Source organism: Larus michahellis, chromosome 2 (genome assembly GCF_964199755.1).
Source record: "Larus michahellis chromosome 2, bLarMic1.1, whole genome shotgun sequence".
NCBI lineage: Eukaryota > Metazoa > Chordata > Aves > Charadriiformes > Laridae > Larus > Larus michahellis.
In genome coordinates, this window is record NC_133897.1 from 43,369,079 (window position 1) to 43,392,781 (window position 23,703).

At 37.0% G+C, this 23,703-nt stretch overlaps 1 protein-coding gene across 7 annotated transcripts in view; it reads right to left on the bottom strand.

Annotated features, from left to right (window-relative positions):
• Positions 1-23,703, bottom strand: part of TOP2B (DNA topoisomerase II beta) — a 67,157-nt gene that overhangs the window by 14,850 nt on the left and 28,604 nt on the right. For all 7 annotated transcript variants that reach the window (XM_074575044.1, XM_074575043.1, XM_074575049.1 and 4 more), the window contains 15 exons: positions 19,518-19,619; positions 19,297-19,434; positions 17,608-17,746; positions 13,249-13,406; positions 12,400-12,525; positions 11,436-11,546; positions 11,249-11,354; positions 10,944-11,053; positions 8,144-8,236; positions 7,933-8,047; positions 5,393-5,514; positions 4,398-4,546; positions 2,908-3,139; positions 1,297-1,431; positions 268-468 (listed from right to left, as the gene is read on the bottom strand). In XM_074575044.1, the coding sequence (XP_074431145.1) occupies positions 268-468; positions 1,297-1,431; positions 2,908-3,139; positions 4,398-4,546; positions 5,393-5,514; positions 7,933-8,047; positions 8,144-8,236; positions 10,944-11,053; positions 11,249-11,354; positions 11,436-11,546; positions 12,400-12,525; positions 13,249-13,406; positions 17,608-17,746; positions 19,297-19,434; positions 19,518-19,619 (2,037 nt within the window). The remainder of the gene's footprint in view (positions 1-267; positions 469-1,296; positions 1,432-2,907; positions 3,140-4,397; positions 4,547-5,392; positions 5,515-7,932; positions 8,048-8,143; positions 8,237-10,943; positions 11,054-11,248; positions 11,355-11,435; positions 11,547-12,399; positions 12,526-13,248; positions 13,407-17,607; positions 17,747-19,296; positions 19,435-19,517; positions 19,620-23,703) is intronic.

The following is a 23,703-nucleotide window of genomic DNA, read 5'->3' on the forward strand; positions in this document are numbered from 1 at the left end:
TTGGTTAGCTGCAGAGGAAATTTTCTGTTACAGGAAACTAACCACCCCGAGCCTGTCTGGTTTGGTTTGAAAGATTCATCAGGCCTAAAATGGATTTGCTGATCCATATTGACTTAATATTTGTCATCACTACAATTTTCTACTATTCAAACAATTCCAAATACACAATACACTGTTCAATGCCAAGTACAAAAGTACATTCCAAAAACATTTGAATTTACAACACGCAACAGTAAGGATTCTGATAGTCAAACATGAAAAAGTTACCATAGAATTACAAGTAAGACTTGTTTGAAGCTTAAAGACTTTGTGCAATCCAGCAGCTTCTGCCTGTGCAAGTTTTTCTTCTGTCATCTTCACAACAAATTTCACAGTCGTATCAGTGTGGTATTCCTTATAGTCAGAAATCAATGCTGGAGTTTTTTCAGTCCCGTTCAACATAGGTTCTAGAACCTGTTCTTTGTATACCTATTAAAAATATGGTAGCAAAAACCAGAAACACTTCTTAGAATCCCTAATTCCTTAAACTAACTGAACAACATAAGATTTCAAAGCTTTGCGCATTACATATGATACCAGTTGTAATTTACTAGTTGTAATTTTCTCTGGGGAGACCTTATAGCAGCTTTCCAGTACCTAAAGGGGGCCTATGGGAAAGATGGGGAGGGACTCTTTATCAGGGAGTGTAGTAATAGGATGAGGGGTAGCGGTTTTAAACTGGAAGAGGCTAGATTTAGATTGGATATTATGAAGAAATTCTTTACTGTGAGGGTGGTGAGGCACTGGAACAGGTTGCCCAGGGAAGTTGCGGATGACCCATCCCTGAAAGTGTTCAAGACCAGGCTGGATGGGGCTTTGAGAAACATGGTCTAATGGGAGGTCCATGGCAGGGGGGTTAGAACTAGATGATCTTTAAGGCCCCTTCTAACCCAAACCCCAAACCCCATATGATTCTATGATTACAGAACCAGCATAACCTGCAAAATATAGGCCAAGACTAGCACAAACATAAGAGACATCTAACAAGGACAGAAAAGTCTACTCAAAAGAATAAGGAGATTAAACATTAATTCAGCAGAAGAGGCAAGTATTCTTTGTAGTATGGACAGTAGATGGCACAAGTAGAAAACCATCTTCTCCAAAGGGACACAAAAGAATGAAACCATGTTCCTTTCCATGTATGTATAATCACCAGAAATTGCGTTAGAAGTTCATCCAGATGTAGGATTAAATAATTTAATAAGCAACTTTTTGTTGGTTTTGTTTTTTATGTAGATGTATTTCACTGTTACTTACCTGGGTCCATGTCCTTACAGGAAGCTCTGTAATTTCTACTGTGTTCCTGTCCACCACAAATATTTCACCACTGACTACATACTGGTTTTGACCAAGTTCCTGAATGGTTCCTTTAAAGTTTTTGTAGTTTGGGAGCTGAAATTGCAAGAAACAGCGAAGTAGTAATAAACTTTATAATAAAACAGCACAAAAATATTTGTTTCCCATATACCATACAGGTATCACTTTATATTGGACTAATCCATCAACCAGCCTCTCATGCCTGTGAAAATCTGAAGTCATAGGAAAAATACTACAGAAAAAACAGAATACGCACATGCAAGTGACAGGAGCGAGTATCTTATCGTCTACAGAGCAGATAAATGATTAAGAAGATGCCACTGACCCCAGTGAGGTGGTGGGGTTTTGTTTATTTTGTTTGTGGGGTTTTTTGTTTTGGTTTTTTTTTTTCCATTTTTAAAAAAACCTGCAAACATAGATAAGGCATGGCAGAAAGTAGATAAACACCCCAGTCTCACAATAACTTCACAGAAGTAGTGCTACCTCCCCTAACCATTTTTTATTCTTGTGCTGTTTGGCAAAGATAGCAGAACCCATCCAGTTTAGAAGGTAACCAACAGGGTGGGGAATTTTTCTTTTAACTGAATTGATTCCCTTATCCATCTTACCATGCAGCCACAAACACATACCAGCATACAGAAAGGAGCTAGATGGAGGCAGAAGTGCCTCTTTCAACCACAGTGAAGCTTCAATTGACTGTGAGACTACACAGAGGGCCTAGGAGTCCTAAAGGAAGGGCAATGGATTGCATTAATTAAAAAAAAAAAAAAAAAAGTCTATTCATTGTTCCCAAGAATTTTGAAAAGGAAATTCACTATGTCATGAAAATTGATACTGCACACTCAGTGAACTGAGATCTAAGTAGCAAAGAAAAGATTTTTCTGCTTCTATGACCTGGTAAACACAGCAAAGCAGCAATATCCATCAGTTGTGAAGTAAAGATTACATTATCTATATTTCATCTGTTGGTTACAGATATTCTGCGTTCACCCAGGTATTCTTCCTGACCGGTTTTTTTCAAGTATACACTACTTCCAAGACTTATTATAAAATTTCAAATAGAAGAACAGAAGCTAGATGCAGTTCAGAGCTGCTGATTTTCTTGAACAGTGGCAATATCTTCTCCTATGCTTACAGATATATAAAAGAGAGTAAAATGTAGACAAGACAGGGGAAATGTTAAGTTTGGCTGAAGATAAGTATTAGTACCTTCAAAAAGGAAAGAGTGGTACAACGTTTTACTCTACTGTCATGTCATAACTACCCTCCCTGTAAGACTTGCAACTATAAAGGCTTACAGCCAGCAGACTGAAGAAAAAGTCCGCTGAAATAATTGGAAAAAATACAAATCACAATGGTTTTTCTTCAAAGTGAACTTCCCCAGCCTCATCCCAACAGTCAAGTAAAGCTCCTAAACAAAATTACTGGTACAATCCAACTCAGATGTTTCAATAATCAAGCACTTCTAGAGTGATATGAATTCATTTTATAAGTAAAAATAAGGTTTGTTTAGCAAACATATCAAATAACAGTATATAGTATTATTTTTACCATTGGGTGGGGATCTAAGCCATCCAGCATTCGTCTGACATTGTTCACAATCTCTCTGGTATCATAGTTTGGAAGTTTGCAGGCCCAGCCGGTACCAATTCCTTCAGCTCCATTTACTAAAACCATAGGAATGATGGGAATATACCATTCAGGCTCCACACGTTGGTTGTCATCATAAAGGAATTTAAGCAAGTTGTCATCCACTGATGGAAAAAGCAGCCTTGCTAAAGGGCTTTAAAAAAGAAAAGAAGAAAACTGTTTAACTGGAGTCCAGTAAGTAAAGTACACAATGCTTTAACAGTTCACGGGTCCAGGTATGATCTATTTGTAGATTTTTCTCATGTCTTCCTTTCTCTCTGTCATTCTGAAGCTGAAAATACAATCTACATACCTCCTGGGAAACGGGTGTTCTTCCCAATGGAAGAGCGTATTCATAACAGATGATGTTTGTTTCCTTCACAATAACACATGTACACAATACACTAGTAATTGATGACATTTAACATCTACAAAAATATCATTCTTTGAAGCATTCAGAACAGAACAGTTCAATGTGACAGTAGGTCAACCCAGTAATAAAGCAATACAGCATGTAAATAGTTGCAAAACTTTGTTGCTTAATTGTAGGCCTAGCAATCTCTGAAAATACTACAGAGGTTTTACTGGTGATGCCTTTTGCTCATCTAGAACATTGTCCTTGGTGAATATGATTTCCAGCACCTCATACAAAAAGGAAAATGTACAAAACTAAGTTGCTATAGAAAGAACATATATGAGAAAGGGAATAAAACCTGATACTTGCATAGAAAGATTATAATTAGAGGAAAAGAAAAAACTACAAGGAATTTTAGGCAAAACATCACATGCAAATTAGGAAATAAAAGAAGCAACATAACACAAAATACTATAATTTACATTAAGAAAGAGATTCTAACACTCAGCATGTCAAACTGAACTTCAAGGTATTAGCTGTGAAAAATCAACATCATTAAATTAGGTCTTTATTATTAATTATGGATGTGTAATTTAGCTTGATAGGAAGAAACTTGTCCAAAAGGAAAAGAATCCACCTCAGCTTTCAAGTCTATGTTGAGTTGCAGGACCTAGTACCATGTAGCAATACACCTTCTATTGTGAAATTGAGTAAATTTCACAGTGAACAGGGAAACTGAAAGCTACTTCTGCAAGAAGTCACAATTTAAGATCAGTAACTAATCTGAGTGACCTACGTTTTCAGTCTTCAGTCTTATGATTCGAAGTTTTAATTCCTTAAAAGCTACAATTCCCACAGCATTTCTATGCATGGAAAATCATGCAAAAAATCCATGTGCAAAAGCACACTTATAGATGTAAAGCGGAATTTGAGCTTCTATCAAAATATTCCAATCGTCCCCCATTCCTTTCCCACAAATAAAACTAGTGTTGTGAAAGGATTAGTTTCATAACAAGGCTTTTTAAAAACATGCGTTTAACTTTACATATGTGTTTACCTTAACATGGTGAAAATATAGCGAGGGCTGGCAGCATCCTTTCCACCATGAAGCCTGGTGCCAAACTGACCAATAGGTTGTAGCAGATTAACATTGTTACTGCCAACAAAGTTCTGAGCCAAGTTGACAATAGTCATCATTAATGCTTGCTGCAAGAAAATACATATTCATAGTAATAAGAAGAGACAGTCTTTCCTAATCAGCCAGTAAAATATAAATATATTTTTAATGCCCAAAACTTGTGTGAATAACTTTAATTCAATTTCAAAAAAGAAGTCTCCCCGAGAAAGGAATCTGCAAACCTATTACAAGAGCTGTTGGCAAAATATAACACTTCCTCTTCCACAGCCATATTACCTCTCTGATTTAAGTGACCTTACATTCTACACTTATGGAAACCCCTGGGCTTCTCCATTTTTCCTGAAGCACTTCTCTGGAGGAAGGGAAGGGGCACAAACTGACTGTACTTACTACTGCAACAAACTACAACTCATTGCTTTTAAAGGGAGAGAAGAAGGGATGGAGACAGACTGTTAATATAGCAACTCTTGCTAATATTTCAGATAAATATAAACAAAACAGGAGCTAGAAATAATCTTTATTCCAACACTGTATCAGGTTTTCAAAGAACAGTATCTCTTCTGCTCACCTTAAAAGACTATATTTCTTCTGTAAGACAATAATTGTCTTAGTACATAGTTCATATATTCCAATGTTTCGAGAATCTAAAAGTTACCTAGATAATCAGCCATCTACTATTTTGCCACAACCCACAAACTATTTGGGATACCACTGTGCACAAAGATTTGGAAAGAATGTAAATATGCTGTCTTATTAAGCTACGTATTGTTTGGTTCATTTTCTGTAAAAGTAAATCTGTGATTAGTAGACTTAGACTTATAGTCAATAGGTTTGCAATTTCAATACAAGAAACATTTATCTAATATTTTACATAGCCTAAAAATCCTCACAGCTTTACCATCCTTCATACTCACCTCCCCATGGTGATAAGCTGACATTTCAGCAACAGAACCAGCCAGCTGAGCAACCTTTACTTCACGTTTATCATTTCTCTTAAAGCAAGTGAATAAAACTTTGCGTTGCCCTGGTTTTAAACCTGTTAAGAAGAATATACACATACACAAGCATACACTTTTAAGTAATAAACTTATTTGGCCTTAATTTCTAATCTCTCAAAAGAAGCCTAAACTTTAAATGGAAACAAATTCACACTGTAATATTAACAAAATAACAAATTAATATCTCTGTTCTTTTAAAATAATAAAAAATACTTTACCAAACAGAAAAAGTTACCAGAAAAGTGGAAACATAACCCTTTCAGCCAATCATTACTATGCAGCATGCAATACATCATTTTAAGAAACAGCAACTTTATCCTAAATGTACAGCTGCCAGAAGTAGAGTTGTTTTTTTCTAGTCTACTTCACAAAATTCAGCAGTGACAACTGTAACTGTAGCTTACATGTATTTTAAAGTACTCTGAACTTTTACTTTTTGTGTGAAATTTTCAAATACTCACTGAAATTCAACAAAAGGATGTGCTACTTGTTTCCCTTTTAGATCTTTCAAAGATTTAAGAAAGCAGCTGGTCTTTTTGATCTTCTGATTTAATTTACTGTTTAGGCACACTTTAAGTACAACATATGCGTGGAATGGATTGCATCCTTTTTTTTATGCCTGTTATCTAGAACTGATAACCAGTTCCAGATCACGCTTATCAATCTATTCGGTGTTTTAATTCACATACCTTTCTGAAACGCACCAAAATATTGCTATGTGTTACCATAACATAAGAGCATACATATACCATACACAAGAGCAAAAATTGAAAAAACAAAAAGATATTGACTACAATCTCCATTTCATTTAAATATATAACATCCAATTTTCTTTACAATTGGCCTGCATCATGTTTTTCTAACAAAAATGTGTTGAATATAACAGACTTAGAGGGTTTCCTTTACACGAAGGAGAATCACCAAGCAGTAAGAGTGGTAACTAGTAACTGCAAAAGATAGTAAAAATGTTCTTCCTCTATTTTTTCTGAGATTTGCCAGCAGACTAGCCTGTTATATATCACCTGACAATAGTGAAGAACAAAAACCATTGCTAGAGTACTACCTGCTGAACAGTTCAGACATCCATGCCCAGAATGCAGAAATACAGCCAAAGTTGGCCGAAAAACTGGCAGCACATAATATATGTACAATAAATATATGTACAATACTGTACATACTATACATGTATAGTGTATACTATATAGTGCTATGCATATGTGTAACTGATAGCAAATATATATGTGTATGATATAGACATACATTATATTACATATATACACACACACACCCACATGCAAATATATGAATAAATAATGTTCCCTTCTCGTTTTCTTATGCTTCTGTAGACACAATATTGAGAACTTCAATTCAAATGAAAAGTTATCTACTGCAAGTTCATTCTTTATTTTAAGTTTCAGCAAAACCATTCTGCTGTTTCTGAGAAAGCAGTCAGGGTAGAGCATGTTATAAGAAAAAAAAACTGACCTCTTGAAACACGCAGATCTATAGTGAATCTTCCTCCAGAGCAGTAAACTATGAAATGCTTGCATAGAGACTACCAGTTAACCAAAGTACTCAATTATGGGAGGAAGTAAGCCTGGAGAAGCTGAAACAATGACTGACATTCTTTGATTCCCTAGAGACGTATCTACATACCTAACCCAGCCTCATTTCTTCATTCTGCAGCAGAGCTGGAGATCCATCCTACCACGAAGCTACCACCCCTTTCCACCTGTGAACTACCCCACTTTTTCATCTAAAAAATAAAAACCTCTTGCTGCATGAATATTTCAGTATAGGTTTGTAGTGTCAAGAAGGCTGACCACCTCCACTACAAAAAATGTACTGGAAAGTGGAGATAAACACGCTTGGGTTTTTTTTTTCCTATGAAACCTCAAGGCCTTTTTTCCATATCTGAGTAAGCATATGCATACTGACAATAATATAGGCAAAAATTCCTGCTCATGCTGTCTCCAGACAGTTTTACAAACTGCTTCTTTTAATGTTCATGCTATTGCAAGGGGAGAGTTAGCAAACCTGACTGACAGAACCCTAGCAAGATTACAGGAAAAGTCAGTAACCACTAAAACGCCGCCTGTGGTGTAAGACTGAAGGGAGAAAACATTTGCATCTTCATCTGCACTCAGCTGCCGACTTGAATTTTAATTATTATAAGCACTTTAAAGACTTGCTTTCTCTGCTGGTTTGGCTAGAAACAAAGCACTTGTATGATTTAGGGAATAGATCTGATTAAGTAAAATGGCTGCACAGCAACAGCTTAAACTTCCTCACAGAAGAAACATGGCGATTCCTTAGCATATAAATGATAACAAACAAAAATATAAAAGTTCTTACATTCTCCACTTGAATGCATTGATTTTCAACATAAATCACAGGTTTTAAAACCAACAATAAAGAAGAATGTTCCAACAAGTCATAATGAATTATCAGCTTACCATCAACAAGGGAAGGGATAGATCTCTCATTGTCTGAATTTGAGAAAAGGATCAACTCCTTGTTAATGAAGTCATTGTAAGTCAAATGTTTTGTTGCTGTACCATATAAAAATTGCTGAAAAACAACCCACATATGTTATTCATTCAATATAAAAACTACATTACATTTAAGTCTCACTCACCAGATTTATTACTATTATTTAGGACTCACCTCGGGAAGGCCATGTAGCCGACGCTGTCGTCTGTCCTCCATGAAGTTTGTTAACCATTCTTTTCGGTCATCAATCTTCTTCTTACTGAAGGCCTGAAAAGATTCCAAGTACATTGAATTATGAGCATATATGTGTTTGTGTAAATGTAGGTTACTTTAGTCAGAATTTTAAGTGTACTGCATTATCTGATCAAGTATTCAATAATATTTATTTGGACAAGATAATCCATATAACTACTGTTTACATTTAAGGAGCAGTATAAGCACATGACCTTTTGGACACAAAGGTTTTTGAACTGACAGATCTCTCACTGATCATAATCTAAATTTATATGTTACTTTCCCCCACATCAGTACACATTTAAACAAATCTTATCATTCTTATTCCTCTCAATATCAGAGTTGTCCATTGATACACAAGTTCAAAGGTGTTGGGGTCTTCCCCCAAATAACTTTAAGGTTGAGTTCATCATTTAGACTGAACTGTAACCAGCTGTCATCAAGAAAATTAACTGAAGGTATTAGAAAAAATACCCCCCTCTTCTTGTCCTCTCCATGCCCTGTTTGCTTTGTCAGCCACAGAATGCCAATAATTTGTAGCTGTTCCTGAGTGGCTGTCCCTAGTCCTCCTGAAAAAATGGACAACTTGACAAAACAGACACTGCACGAAAAGGCTAAGCCAGAGTTTAGGCTGGCTACCTGGGGGCTTTAGTGTTCATGATGACAAGGCATCACTTCAAAGCAACTAATAATTACTACAAAAAGACACAGGAATGTTCTGAAAGGCTTTGTCCTGTTACTGAAACAGAGTTCCCCTCCAGTGAGCTGCTTCTCCAGAAGACTAAGAGAAGAATCCATAAAAACTGAGTATGTGGTTTAAGCAAAATTCCAAATACTTTGGGAAAAATTTGTGAGTTGTTGAAGTACTGCCTTTTTTTCCTCAGGGAATAACACATAGACACTCCATCATGTCCTGATTTCAACCACTCTCCTGCAAAAGAAAACAGTCAACAGCGCTATCTTTTTTAAAGGACTCTAACTGGAGCACTCCAAAAGAGCTCTATGACTAGTTTCATTTCCTTGGAGACCATGGTTTTACATAATAAATAGTAAACCTTTGTAGCTTACTCTCTGAGAAAGGGACTAAGTGACATTGCCCTGTTTTGCATCAGATCGACTTTCTTTGTGAATACATCTCAATAATTCAGAATGTCAGACATCTGAAGGCTTAGGATTAGGCTTTTGTAAAATTGTGACTAAATTCTTACAATTTTCTTCTGGCTCCCTTCAGTGTATCTATACCTCTTCTAGACCACTGAAGTGACAAATGACCAAGAGCTGGATCAGCATAAAAATCATTTTAATAGAATAAAAATAAAATTAATAGAATAAAAAGTTTGAATAAAAATTATTCTTGAATAGAATAAAGGCTTTTCTCTTTCTCCACTTAAAACTATTCTTCTAAGCCTTCATTTGCTAGCAAAAGTGTTCTTCAGAACTCTGAAGAATTTGCTATGTGAAATGATTTTTGTTTTCCTAGATTACAGCTATCATGAGGCCTGGTAGGGCCTATAATCTTACACCACCTCTGCTCAGACATAAATTTGCAGTTGGGATTATAGGTATCAGCAGAGAAAACGTGGACAGAAGTGTAAGCGAAGCTTCTGTTAACAGTTTCACTAGCCCGTAGCTGTTCCTGGTGTAACATAGATGACTAGCTTGATCCTGAATTGACGGAATATCATTCTAGACAACACTGAGGACCAGCTGTAACAGGTTATATGGCCTCAGATATCAGCCTGTATCTAGAGGTCTACTTGCAGTAATAGGGCTCAGAATTTTAATCAGGGAGTTCAGAGTTTCTCCAGCAATTGGTTTAATGTATATGCAAACATACAGACTCCTTTTCTATCTAGATGAGCACACTTCTCTGGGGCGGGGAACCACATACATGGATTGTATTTAAGTGCATCTTGGGCAGAAGTAAAATGAGTGGTACAAATAACTTCTGACACATCAGGCTGTTTTTCTTCAACATTATATGTACCTACTATACCTTTCGGTTAGTAAAACTACACCATTTTACCAGATCCACAGGATAAGGAAAAAGTTGTTTTGTCTAAGATGGGTATTTTCCCTTTTTTTTTTTCCTTCTACCTCTTTTTTTCTCTAATATCGCCCACAATTAAAATAGTGAATTAAAGTAGATAAAAGGTGAAACATTTCTTGAGAAAACATCTTCATTCCAGACACTCTATGCTTTCTCTTTCCATAAGCTCTCTGAAACACAAGTACTTCCCTGCACACAACTATCTAAAAGATTTCAAATATGTAGAACACATGCATGAATGCAAGTATGTCACACATTCATATTCAATGAATAAATAATATTTATCTGATCTTATTTGCTCAGAAACAAAATTCATATCCCTAAGTAGATGTGAAACATCATTTGTTTGGGCTCTATTGCCTTACTCAGAATACTCTTTTGCATGTTCTGTCTTTAAAAGCAAGCCTAGATGTAATGTTTCTTGATATCCACACCACACAAAATTGATCGATGCTACTAAGCAAAAGGTAGAGCTGATTTTGTAGTGTGGATAAAGCTCTTATTCCAAAATTTCAAATCTTTTCAAAAAGCTTCTTTCTCTTCCAAAAGAATTTTTTTCAGTTACTCAAAAAAAACAAACAAACCAAAACCCAAAAACAGCAGACCCTGTTAGAACTTCCTCAAGTGCCATTTTCAGTAAAAAATGGAAACTAAAATGAATCATATAGAAGCACTTTTATATGTTCTTACCAGTGTAATGGCAGCATCATCTTCAGGACCAGCATATCGAAATAAAATCCGATGTCTTTCCATGTCAGCAAAATACTCTTTTGCTTCTTTAGCAGTGCTGGTACCCAAACCTGTACAATAAAAAGAAGTAGTTAATCCATATTCAAAATGTAAGTTTTATTATTTTACCCCTTTTATTTTACTGGGAATATTATAAAATCATTACAGAAGATACTATCATGAAAACAGCTCCAAACAAAAATTTATAGCACCCACTTATGTTTTTTTTAGATCCATGAGGTTCACTTCTTTCTTTTTGAACAAACCTTTGTAGTACTTTATCTTCCATGCTTTATGATTCTCCATATGTTTCTTCCACTCGTCAAATTCAGGAATACTATAGAATGAAAGTTCTTGCTTATTTTTGCTTGCCTTTAAAAAACAAAAAAAACCTAATCAACTTTTCTGTTGCACTGTAAGTAATAAATAAAATCTCATTAATAGAACCCATACCTTTACAATAGGAGTGATGAATTCCTCAAGAAAACCATGTTTCAACAGTGACGGCCAATTGTGATGAATAAAATTGATTAACAAGCCTTTTATGTGAGATCCATCCTGATCCTAAATCAGAACATGAAAACATGAGGCAATCTTATAAAATGTCAAATCCCCCAAAACCACCAAAAATCCCATTCACTGGCCTGGATACTTCAAAACAACGTCTGTTGACAGAAAACATAGAAGGGAACAGTTACGTTTAATTTGGATTCCAAACTGGACCTGGGTATAAAATAGCCACCTGTGAATAGCACTATCCATGAGCTAATAATAGGCTCTTCCAAGCCAAGTGCACAGTTGCAGCTCAAAGGTTTCTTTGCCTTTGGCATGTTTTCTCTGAGAGCTAGACAGCTCTCCCAGACACCATGGAGCTCAATCTGTGGAAAAAAGCCAAGCCTGGCCCACAGTTCTCATTGGCGTTAAGATGCTTGATAGTTCAACCTTTCAGGGAAAAAAATAACAGAGCTTCACAAATAACCAAAGCATAGGATTCCTAGACTTCTAAAATCTGAACAATAGACACACTTCATGAGATTATCCAAAAATAATTGCCTGCATTCTTTTGTCTCTCCCAGACTTTCTAGCATTGCTACCTCATCTACTGTCTCATTTTGTTCTTACCTTCAACATATTTTTGACTTATCAAAATCATTGTTGTTTATACATGATTTTATTACTACTTTGGCATCTCTGCTACTGTGTAGAAAAGTTGGGTTGTTCATTTGGAGTAACCAAAACAATATACAGATAAATTATTCCATAAAGAAACCTCATACATTAGGGATTCCCTCTGAATACATCCATATTGTCATAACACAGAGGCAGGTTATAATGCACAAAAACATAACCTACCAAATTGCAGCAAATCACATTTTAAGAAGCTCCATGCATTAAAACCTGTGAATTTCAGACTAACCTGATCTGTCATGATCATAATTTTTCCATATCTCAAGCTTTTGAGAGATTCTGGATCTTCATAGCTTTTCTTGTATTGTAGTCCAACTATTTTGATGATGTTGTTGATTTCTGCATTTTCCATAATCTGTATAAAAAAGTTATCATGGCAGTCAGCGTAAAAAGCAGAAAATCAGAATCACCCCAATCTTTTTTAGGTGGGCTTTATAGCCACTTCTTCAATGCACTCCTACCGCAACTTCATAACCTTTTTATCCCCAGTCTCTTTACAGCCTTCACACTTGTAAATATTTCTTCTCTACATGCAAATTCTCAAGACTGCACCACTCCTTTTCTCCTCTACAGCCAGAGCGCCTTGGCTCCAGAAGGCACGGAGAAAAGTGCATGTAGGAAGAAGTCATCTCACAAAGCTGCCCTCTTTCCACTATTTTTATGGGCATCTGGCAACGCGACACTTATTATAGACAAAGTATGGAAGCCAGCAGAAGTAATGCGATGGGGCAATGCTGCTGCTATTGCGTCACACTTGGAGTCAATGAAATCACATGGCAATGGAGTGAATATAACTTTTTAGGTTTTTTAAGTATTCATGTAAAATGTTAATACGAGTCATAGCAGATTTTCCTTGCACTTCTGAAGAAACAAACTTTATCATTGCAGTACTGTACTACCACACTTAACATTTCCAGGCTTATCCCAGGCTTTAAAGTAGCTGTTACTTTATGAAATCCCAGCCACAAGATTTTCATGAAAAAAAAAAAAATTAAAATATGAAGATGTAACCCTAGAGTTCACAAATAATCAGAAGACATCCATTTGTCATCTAAAAGGTAATGACAAGACTCCTTACCTGTTTGTGAGAAGCTTCTCGAACATTGAGAATTTTACCCCTGAGTGGGAATACTCCGTATCTGTCTCTACCAATGACACCTAAGCCAGAGACAGCTAAAGATTTGGCAGAGTCTCCTTCTGTCAATATTAACGTGCAGTCCAAGGAATGCTTGCCACCTGCAGCCCAAGAAGAAGTAGAAGCAAGGCAAAAACCCAGAAAGAGTAACTTTTAAATTCACATAACAAAAATACAATTGAATATTCTTCCTACTCTACATCAGGTAATTTAAACAGGCTGAATTTCTATTTTTAGGGATGGCCCTCCATACCACTAAAACGACACAATTCTTGCCCATGCTGTGGATTCTTGCCATATGGTATGGATTACTATTGACAAGGAGCAAAATAGACAAAATGGGATGCAATGGTAGGGCATCGTATGTAATGGTCCCCACACATCTGCACACACAAAAAGAAAAAAGATTGCTTCTGTACCTTTACCATTTCATTTTTCTAGCTGCAAATTTCTTACTCACGTACATCATGCATGTCTGAGTTGTATACAGGAGTTACTTCCCATTCTGCACTTCCCCTTTCCTCACAGTATATTTTCAGAGGTAATTTATTAAATTACATTTTTGTGGGGTTCTTTTTTTATTGTCCATCAGCTGAAGCCAGGCAAAAGTAAGAGAGACTTCATAGAAAAGCTCAAAAGATCAGAACATTTGCACTTATATTCTCAGAAATTTCTCAAACAGAAGAAACAAGTCTTTATTAATAATGTAATTTTGATTCTACAAGACACACTGCATTTTTGTGGCTGTGTCCCCAGTGTGCTCAAAACTGGTATGACATGTATATTCTGTTTATTGCAACTGCAATAGTTGAACAGATACTCTAAATAATAAGCAAGTTCAAAAAAGGAACTCACCCTTTTCCAAGGGTGCAAATGCTCATTAAGAAGTTTTGCTATTTTATGAAGGCCAAGTGATAAGAAAGACTGCAAAAAACTTCAAGCTGGTTGAGACTCACCTACTGTTAATAAGAGAGTTTTGAATATATTGGCATTTAAAATAGGTGCTTTGATTTGCCTTTACCTGGTAGGTAAAAACAACCCTGCACTTCCTATTACACAGAACCTAATATTCAAATCTTTCGTCTTCTGCATCAGACATATGGCTTAATATAATCTAAATGAGGCAGCTATTCCCACTGTATCAAAAGGCATCAATAGCTACCATGCTATCAGCCAGGTGTAATCCAAATACCAAGAAAAATACTAGTCTGCTGTTTTAGAATATATGAGAGCCTTTTTTTTTTTTCTAAATGAACGGCAGAAAACACATCGGAATATCATTCAGGTGCACTTTCTCCTGGAATGGATGCAAACATTTGCATTTCCATTTCCATGAAATTAATTGCTATGTGCCAGGTATTTTCCTGAACACAGCTCTAAAGAACTCAAAGAGAAAACTACATGGACTGGCAGGTTCAAAAAATGCTTTTATGCTTCATCAGATTTAGTAATCTAACTACTCCCTAAGAATCCTATATTCCTATTCCTGGTTCTTTATTTTTTCTTTCATTTCTCCCTCTTCTTCTCCACAAGCCATAGAACTAAGTATACCTCATCAAGATCTCACGAAAGCAAGAAAAACCACGTACAGGACTCATTCTTTTCAGTGGGGGAGGAAATCTGCAGCAAGTACATCACTATATAGATATATATCTCTCTCCTATTCCTAAGTATTAACCATTATTGAGTCAAAAACTCAGTGGTACCTGGCACTCAAGAAACCTGTGGATGCTGCACCTCAGCTACAAATTCACCCTTGAAGTAAAAATAAAATCTAAAATACACAAGAATCAAAGCCAGAGGGGTCTTTGGCCAGACACTGTTCTCTCCCAGCTGCACTGGACTGCTTCAGTCCAACAACTACTGGCACCTGCTACTAGAAACCAAAGCCAACCCTGCACTCTCATCTGATTTGAGCTGCTTATGAAAGTGTAATTCCTGTGATACTTACAAATATTTTTGTCCTGAAACACAACTACATCAACTAAGACTACTGTATTTTGCTGCCAGATTCCAGATAACCTCTGTGCGACATGTATGACGTATGACAGCAATCTCTCTGAAACTGTATCTTCACACATCAGTTAAACCTTTTCTCCAGCTAATGGAGAGGTCTGAAATTCTTTTGGAAAGCCTATTTGTAGCTGTGTAACTCTTCAAGATATGCTTAGTCATGTGCACATCCGTAGCAAACATTCATATAGCAAAGAGTTGAGTTTTTTGGACCTAGAAGAAGCAACCATCACCTCTCACACATAGAAAGAGGATGTACAGTCCTTCCTTTACCTGACCCTGAGAATCCCCAATCATTTCTATTAAGATCCCAAAAACAGAAAGGAAGATCAATAGTTCTACAGTGTTTTGTCTGTGGACTCATTAAAGAATTTCCATGGCACTAGGGCTTCCTTTTCCACTTATGTTAAGAAACACGAAGATTTCAGTCAGATGCAGTCACCAACTAAAGTTCCTTGGGACAATTTCTCAAGAGTAGAGCAACCAACACACACTCAGCCACACCAAAGGAGTCGCTCTTCTGTATCATCTTCTGCCTTCCCTTTCTCAATGAAAGCAGCTTTTCATTAAGGTCAGAGATCCCAATTACAGTATTAGCTTAGTTCTTGCACAAAAGGAACAAAAAATCCTATTGATTTTCAAGAGCAAACAGATGATCCATATGGCACCTTCAGTCTTTAAAAAGAAAGGACTAAAGAACTTTTTACGAAATCTATTACTTGTGATCCTCCAATTTAAAACATCTCTGCCAGTATATATAACACTTCAGAAAGTCAGGCCAAGTGTAAATATAACAGCACACATTGTATTCAGAAACTGAATGCCCCTCTGCCTTCCTGTGTGTCCACCACAAATATGCGATGCCTTTGATGTGAGAAATCTACTATGTTCCAGACCTTCAATAAACCAATGCTTGGGTAAGCTTCCTTGGGGAATGCAGAGTTCTTGCTCCCCATATAAGAATCAGAGAAATACCTAGGTAACAGGGATACAAGCCATGCAAAACTTTAAGCATCAGTGTTGAACGCAAATGAATCCCTACATGCCTTCTTAGTTGCAAAGTTTCAGGGTGAGAGGCAATGTAACACTTTATTAGCTCCCCTGTCAGAGTTTCTTTCTTCCTTCCTCTCACCCACAGTGAAAGAAAACAGTAGAGAAGTGATTTTGAAGCCTGTTCTCCAAAGAAGAGATTAAAAAAAAAGTATGAAGAAAGTGCATCCAAAATCATTCATTATGTTGTTTATGAGCACTAGGCTTGATACCCGTAAAAAGCATTTCTCCAAGCTCATGATCTTCTAGGCATGAAAAATACCAGGAACATGCATCTGACTAAGGAATACAAATTCCACAAGCAAAACACTAGTTAAAGGAAACACGATTATCAACTTTTGAGGCAAAATATGACACCTGAATAACTGGAAAAGTAATAAAATACTGAAGAAAACTCAATTTAAAAAAATTATTAAAAAAAATAAATAACCTGAGCCCAAGGAATCAAAAAGAAAGGGAGGAAAATTAAACAGAACTCATCATCTCACCAAGTCATCTGTGCCTTGAATACTGGTGCTCAAAAAAAAGCTTCTTTACCAGTCTTACATACTTTTACCTACTTAACCAACCCACCTAGTTCATTGCAATTTCTCTATCTTTGCTTAATGTAAGGATGTATTAAAAATCAATTAACACTAACACAGATTGGCAACATTTCAAACTCTATGTGCCCCTCAAACAATTCAAGGACAACTCCCATCCCATTGCTATTGGCTCAAAGATGGCCATCTGATCCTGATTCCTATCTGTGCTAGAAAGGAAGCCAGCAGAGATTGCCAGTTTGCCCTATATCCCCGGACAGGAACCTAATGGCATTTAAAGTCTCATGAAAAAAGTATCTTGAACCATTCCCTCAGGTCTGCACACTACGTGATATACTTCCTATAGCTTGTGACCCTATAAAGATTCTGATCTTTTTATATTAGAAAGGTCAGGAAGACTAGTCACCTCCAAAACGGAATATTGCTAACACTATTTAGCTAAAAACCACAATTAGAAAACATGCACTACTTCAGTACAGAACTAGACTGCTGTTTTTGTTCTCTACCCTAGAGAAGACAGTGTTCCTAATATCAAACTCAGCATCATGCTTTAATTCTAGCTCTAGAAAGCTTATAAAACTAGGAAGATTTTTATTAAAAATTATATGTAAGGGTGAGAAATAAAGTCAGGTTTAAAATTATGATGTTTGTGAAAAATCTATGAAACATTAAAGACATTAAAAATAAGTGCTCTTACCAGCATCATTAGCATCATCCAGTTTCGGAATACCCTTGATTTTACTGTGTTTCACCGATGAACATTTTTTGTTCAGCTGAGTTTGTGCCTTAAATTTGACCCAATTCAAAATACTCTCTATGATACCACAGTTAGAGGCCTATAAGTAATAGATCAATACGGTGGATGAGAAAAATAGTTTCACACAGCAGAGTCTTACATGTCAATTTTAAGTCACTGACCTAACACTGTTTCTCAATTGCAACATGTAAAAGGTCAAGGAATTAACACATACCTTACTGTTTAGAATTTTATGCCCACAAAAGCAAAACACTCACACAGCTTCTTTTCCACCCCTTGTTTAATTGGTGAAAGGAGGAAAAGAGTGCTGAGACCTAATAAGAGGTTGTCTCATGTTGTGTGGCTGATGTGCTGAGACATTTTAGGTACTAAGCACGTGCTTCCTGGACTTTGACAGCAAAAAGTAACCTTATGGGATATTTATGACCATTTAAAGTTTCTTTGGAAATGACTGAAAATGGCTGAAAGACAATCAAAAGCATTTAAGAATAAGGCTCTGTATCAACCACTTGAGAAACTGGTAAAATTTTAAGAAACACATCTGCAGCAAAAATAGCATATAGCATATTTGCTAAACTAAAACTGCTTTAGGTTTGGTTTCACGTCAAAAGAAAATAGAGGTGGAGCAAAATACTATAAGCTCTGGCTTTTCATTAACCCCCATAATACAGCACTCATTGGTTAGAGATTCTGCTGCACATTTAACATCTCTGGAGATTGATGTTCACTTTGGGGAATTTTAGAAACAATGTAAATCAAACCTACTGATAGAAAAACATATAAAACAAAATCTGAAGAATTAATACAAGATTGTGTTATTTTTTCCTGTAAGTTCTATAAGAATGTCACCAGTAAAACAGAATTAGAAGAATAAAACACTATACAATAAATTGACTTTTGATGCCAAGAGTATTAGCAGTGGCACCATCTCCCTTACTACTGGGGTTCCATTTATGCTACTGGCACTAAATAAGACTTGGTACAGTGAGTTCTGGCTAATAGAATTCTACTTTTCCTTCCTTGTATAAAAATGTAGTAGAGAAAAAACTGCTACCATGTATTTCTACTAATGAATGAAATACATTCATTTAGAGAAGCAATTCTTAGCCCATCTACAGCCAAAATTTCTAAATTTGTTGCCTGACAATAATAACTTCGAATTCTACAGCCACAATTTTGCATTTCCTTGATGACTAGAAGAATAAGTAAATGTGTCACGTTCCCTCCCGCTCTTTTCACTTCAGTAAAAGAGAGTAAGACTGGTATCAAAGAATAAGGTAGATGATATTCTGAACTTCAGAATACTTTAACACAAAAAATTGGTCATGGTCTATGTTTAGGTTTTAAGAGTCAAATTCATTTCACCAATATAAATACCAGAATCTCCAACAAATGAGCTGATCAGGTGAAGCTCACTTTTAAATCCAGTGCAACAGCCAAAACACAGTCATTGCTTCCACTATTAAGGCCAGAGAATAAACAGAAGTTCCTCCATCCCGTTTTCATAGTACGCTAATGGCACTAGAGCACTATAATGCAGTAATTAATCTTCTGCTACATAACATAAATACATTCAATCCAGTATGTCAATTCCTGCTTCACAGAAAAAAATAAATGTGCTTTACTTACTGCTTTAAAAAATTTCTCAGATAGCTGGCACTTGGACCCAAAACTTTTAGGCTGCAATGTCATGTTTTCCTTTGTCTGGGAATCAAAGGATGGGTTTTCAATCAAGCAATTAACAAAAACCCATATATGATTCTTCACCTGTTGAAAACATAGAGATCAATTTACTGAATAAAGTTACCATATTTTATTGTTTTTCAATATTTTTGTATATGGTTACTTGCCTGAAACGGTTTCACTGAAACTCCAGCTTTATTCTTCTTTTTCACCACTTCTATGAGTTTGCCCACAACCTGATCCACCACGTAATCAACATGCCTACCACCCTTAATGACGGAAGAGGAAAAGAAAGGAAAAAAAAAAGAACAAAACCATTTAATTTCCTAATAGCTTTCAGCCATATTAACAAAGTTCCTGTAGTCATACTTAAATTTGGAAATCCATGCACATTTAGTTGCAGCATAACAAAGGAAAATTTGTTTTAAAGTTTCTCTTTCATGTCATTCAGTCTTCATACAAGTGAGGATGACAGATATTACACAGAACAGAAGAAGCAGGAGACCTCTCATTCACTGTACAGTGGTAGATTTCAAATGTAGCTGCTTACAGCTTGTAACAGGATACAAAACCTTAAGAATATGGCAGATCTGAAAATTATTCTGTAGCACTTGGATGGTACCTGCAACACCACCTGGCTGTCAAGAGGTATCTTTTTAACAGGCACATAAATAACCTTGGACTAAAAACACCACACATTCGTTCATCAAATTAAACTTTCCCCATTTGGTTCATAAAAACATGTTCAAGAGCTCACCCTCAGATATATAGCATCCATGCCTATTCCTTCCCAAAAGTCATCTCACCCATTCTTAGCTCTATTTACAGAACTCTTTGAATAAATACTATTAGCATTCTCTGCTAGCCTGGGGCTCATGTGAGGGCAAATGGAGAGCAAACTGCAAATAGACAACCACAAGATCCAGAAAACTCTGTAAGAACAGAGCAAGATAAGCTTTAGGAGATGAGCAGTTTTCCTAAAAAAGGAAAGAATATATAGGATTTTCTTTCTTCATTGCACCTGAACAGTTGAAAGTGAAACATTCACAGTGCTTGTCACAATTCTTCCTTTTATCCTAGAAAAAAGGGGGACTGAGTACTGGTTATCCTTGCTTAAGGCCTTTCCAATAGATATTTCAAGTGAAGTCATGATATTTCAAAGGAAGTTGTGTCACCTTGGACTTGTAAATATTTGAATGTATTTATCACCATTGGTTTAGACAATTTCATGAGCCATTGTTTCATAGAATTAAAGTCTACAGGATACATACCTTCAAATACTAGTAGTTATTCCTAATTTGGAATGTTTTATCTGTGATATAAGTTTGTACTGGTTTAGTTTTTACTAGTGGTTCTGATTCAGATTACTTCTGCATTGTAGAATATACCCCATAACTGTTAGATTTCTTTTACACATGTAAATTGTCGTTGTTAGACTGTAACAGACCTATAATAGACCATTTTTTTCCCAGAAAGCTTATGTGAAATGCTTTTATTTACCAAGCAATTCAATCTCAAAATTACTTGTCTTCTGGCTGTATGTTTTGGGGTTTTTTTTGTAGCTAGTTTAAAGTTTAAGTCCAAAAGACTTAACAGTACCTAGAAAACTTAGCTAGAAAAGGTGATGTGATAGAAGCTTTGGGGCACCTTCTGAAGGTGTTCAAATGCTTAGCGCTTCCCTATTTAGACCGAAGTTCATCAATAGTAAACCCACTAGTTAAACATTTAACATAATGTGTATTTTCATCACCCTGCCATATTGCAAAGCATGAATTATATATGGCTTCCAAAAGATAACTTCTCTGATGTATTATTTCCAAAGTTTAAGTAAATAAATAAGTATTTTTTCCTCAGGGTCTGCTGTGCTAGGGATCATTGCTGAATGCATTGCCTCCACCAAAAGTTTTCTTGCAATAATGAATCATAGAATCATAGAATGGTGTAGGTTGGATGGGACCTTAAAGATCACCTAGTTCCAAATCCCCTGCCGTGGGCAGGGACACGTCCCACTAGACCACATTATACAAAGCCCCATCCAGCCTGGCCTTCAACATTTCCAGGGATGGGGCATCCACAGCTTCCCTGGGCAACCCGGGCCAGCATCTCACCACCCTCACAGTAAGAAATGTTTTCCTAATATCTAATCTAAATCTACCTTCTTTCAGTTTAAAACCGTTACTCCTCATCCTACCACTACACTCCCTGACAGAGTCCCTCCCCATCTTTCCTGTAGGCCCTCTTTAGGTACTGGAAGGCTGCTATAAGGTCTCCCCGGAGACTCCTCTTCTCCAGGCTGAACAACCCCAACTCTCCCAGCCTGCCCTCATAGCATAGGTGCTCCATCTCTGAGCACCTCTGATCATCTTCATGGCCCTCCTCTGGTCTCGCCCCAACAGGTCCATGTCCTTCTTACGTTGTGGGCTCCAGAGGGAGCTCCCAAGTCCTTCTCCTCAGGGCTACTCTCAATCCATTCTCTGCCCAGTCTGTATTCATCTTTGGGATTGCCCTGACCTATGTGCAGGACCTTGGACTTGGCCTTGTTGAATTTCATGATGTTCACAAGGGCCCACCTTTCAAGCCTGTCCAGGTCCCTCTGGATGGCATCCCTTCCCTCCAGTGTGTCAACTGCTCCACACAGCTTGGTGTTGTCAGCAAACCTGCTGAGGGTGCACTCAATCCCACTGTCCCTGTCACCGACAAAGATTTTAACCAGCACCGGTCCCAATACCCATCCCTCAGGAATGCCACTAGTCACTGGTCTTCACTTGATCATCAAGCTGTTGACCGCAACTCTTTGAGTGCAACATTCCAGCCAATACCTTATCCACCATATGTCCATATGTCAAATCCATGTCTCTCCAATCTAGAGACAAGGATGTCATGCGGGACAGTGTCAAATGCTTTGCACAAGTCCAATTAGGTGATGTCATTTGCTCTTCCCTTATCCACCAACACTGTAACCCCATTGTAGAAGGCCACCACATTTGTCAGGCATGATTTGCCCTTGCTGAAGCCAAGTTGGCTGCCATGGATCACCTGCTTATTTTCCATGTGCCTTAGCATAGTTTCCAGGAGGATCTGCTCCATGATGTTCTGAAGCACAGAGGTAAGACTGACTGGCCTGTAGTTCCCCGGGTCTTCCTTTTTTCCCTTTTTAAAAATGGGGGTTATGTTTCCCCTTTTCCAGTCAGCGGGAACTTCACCAGAGTGCCATGATTTCTCAATTATAACGGATAGTGACTTAGCAACTTCATCCACAAGTTCCCTCAGGACCCACGGATGCACCTCATCAGGTCCCATGCATTTGTGCACCTTCAGGTTCCTCAGAGGGTCTCAAACCTGATCTCCTACAGTGCGTAGTACTTCATTCTGCCAGTCCCTGCCTTTGCCTTCTGTGACTTGGGCGGTGTGGCTAGAGCACTTGCCAGTGAAGACTGAGGCAAAAAAGTTCTTGAGTACCTCAGCCTTCTCCATATCCCAGGTAACCAGGTTTCCTGTTTCCTTCCAAAGAGGGACGACATTTTCCCTAGTCTTCCTTTGAAAACTGACATACATACCTGTAGAAGATTTTCTTGCTGCCCTTGACATCCCTGGCCAGATTTAACTCTATCTGGGCTTTTCTCCGTATTTTACACAGAAGTTCACCTTCACTTACTATCAATTAACATCTTACAAAAATACAGGCTAAATAATGGTTCCTGTTCAGACCAACTTGCATTAGGACAGACAAAACAAAGAAAACACATCTACGGAGACGTTAATCATGAGGTAACAAACAAAAAACCCCTCCTTATTTAAAGCTGTTTTAAAAACAGAACTGGAGGAGAAAAAAATGCTTTTGATGGGTGTGAGGAAGCATAAGATAGATAAGAAATGGAAAACAACAAAACCAAGAAAAAACAGCAGCCAAAAAGACGGAATAAAAGAAAGAACAAAGAACTAGCAATCAAAAGACAAAAGTTACGATTCTACATTTTAAGGCAGACTATGCATCTGAAAAGACTGAAAAAGACGTAAGGTGGCTGAATTGATGGGAGACAGTAGCTGTGTTCTCAACTGTAAGTAGAAAGTAGAGATGGAAAAAAAAAAGAGACGAGGTAAAAAAATGGCTTAAAATGGTAAATATTATTCTTCATAACCAAACCATACTTGCACTTCAAAGAAACCATCTATGGTTTCTCTCAGTCTCTAGAGTCGCCTACTAAACAACACAAACCACTAGTGTCTTTTAGAAGCACCATACATACAAGTATTTTTTCATGGCATTTCCTCTTAAAAAAAACTACAAAGAAACAAAAAAAAGCCCCAAACCAAAACCCACCGAAATTAAAACACATCAGTTTTTATTCACAT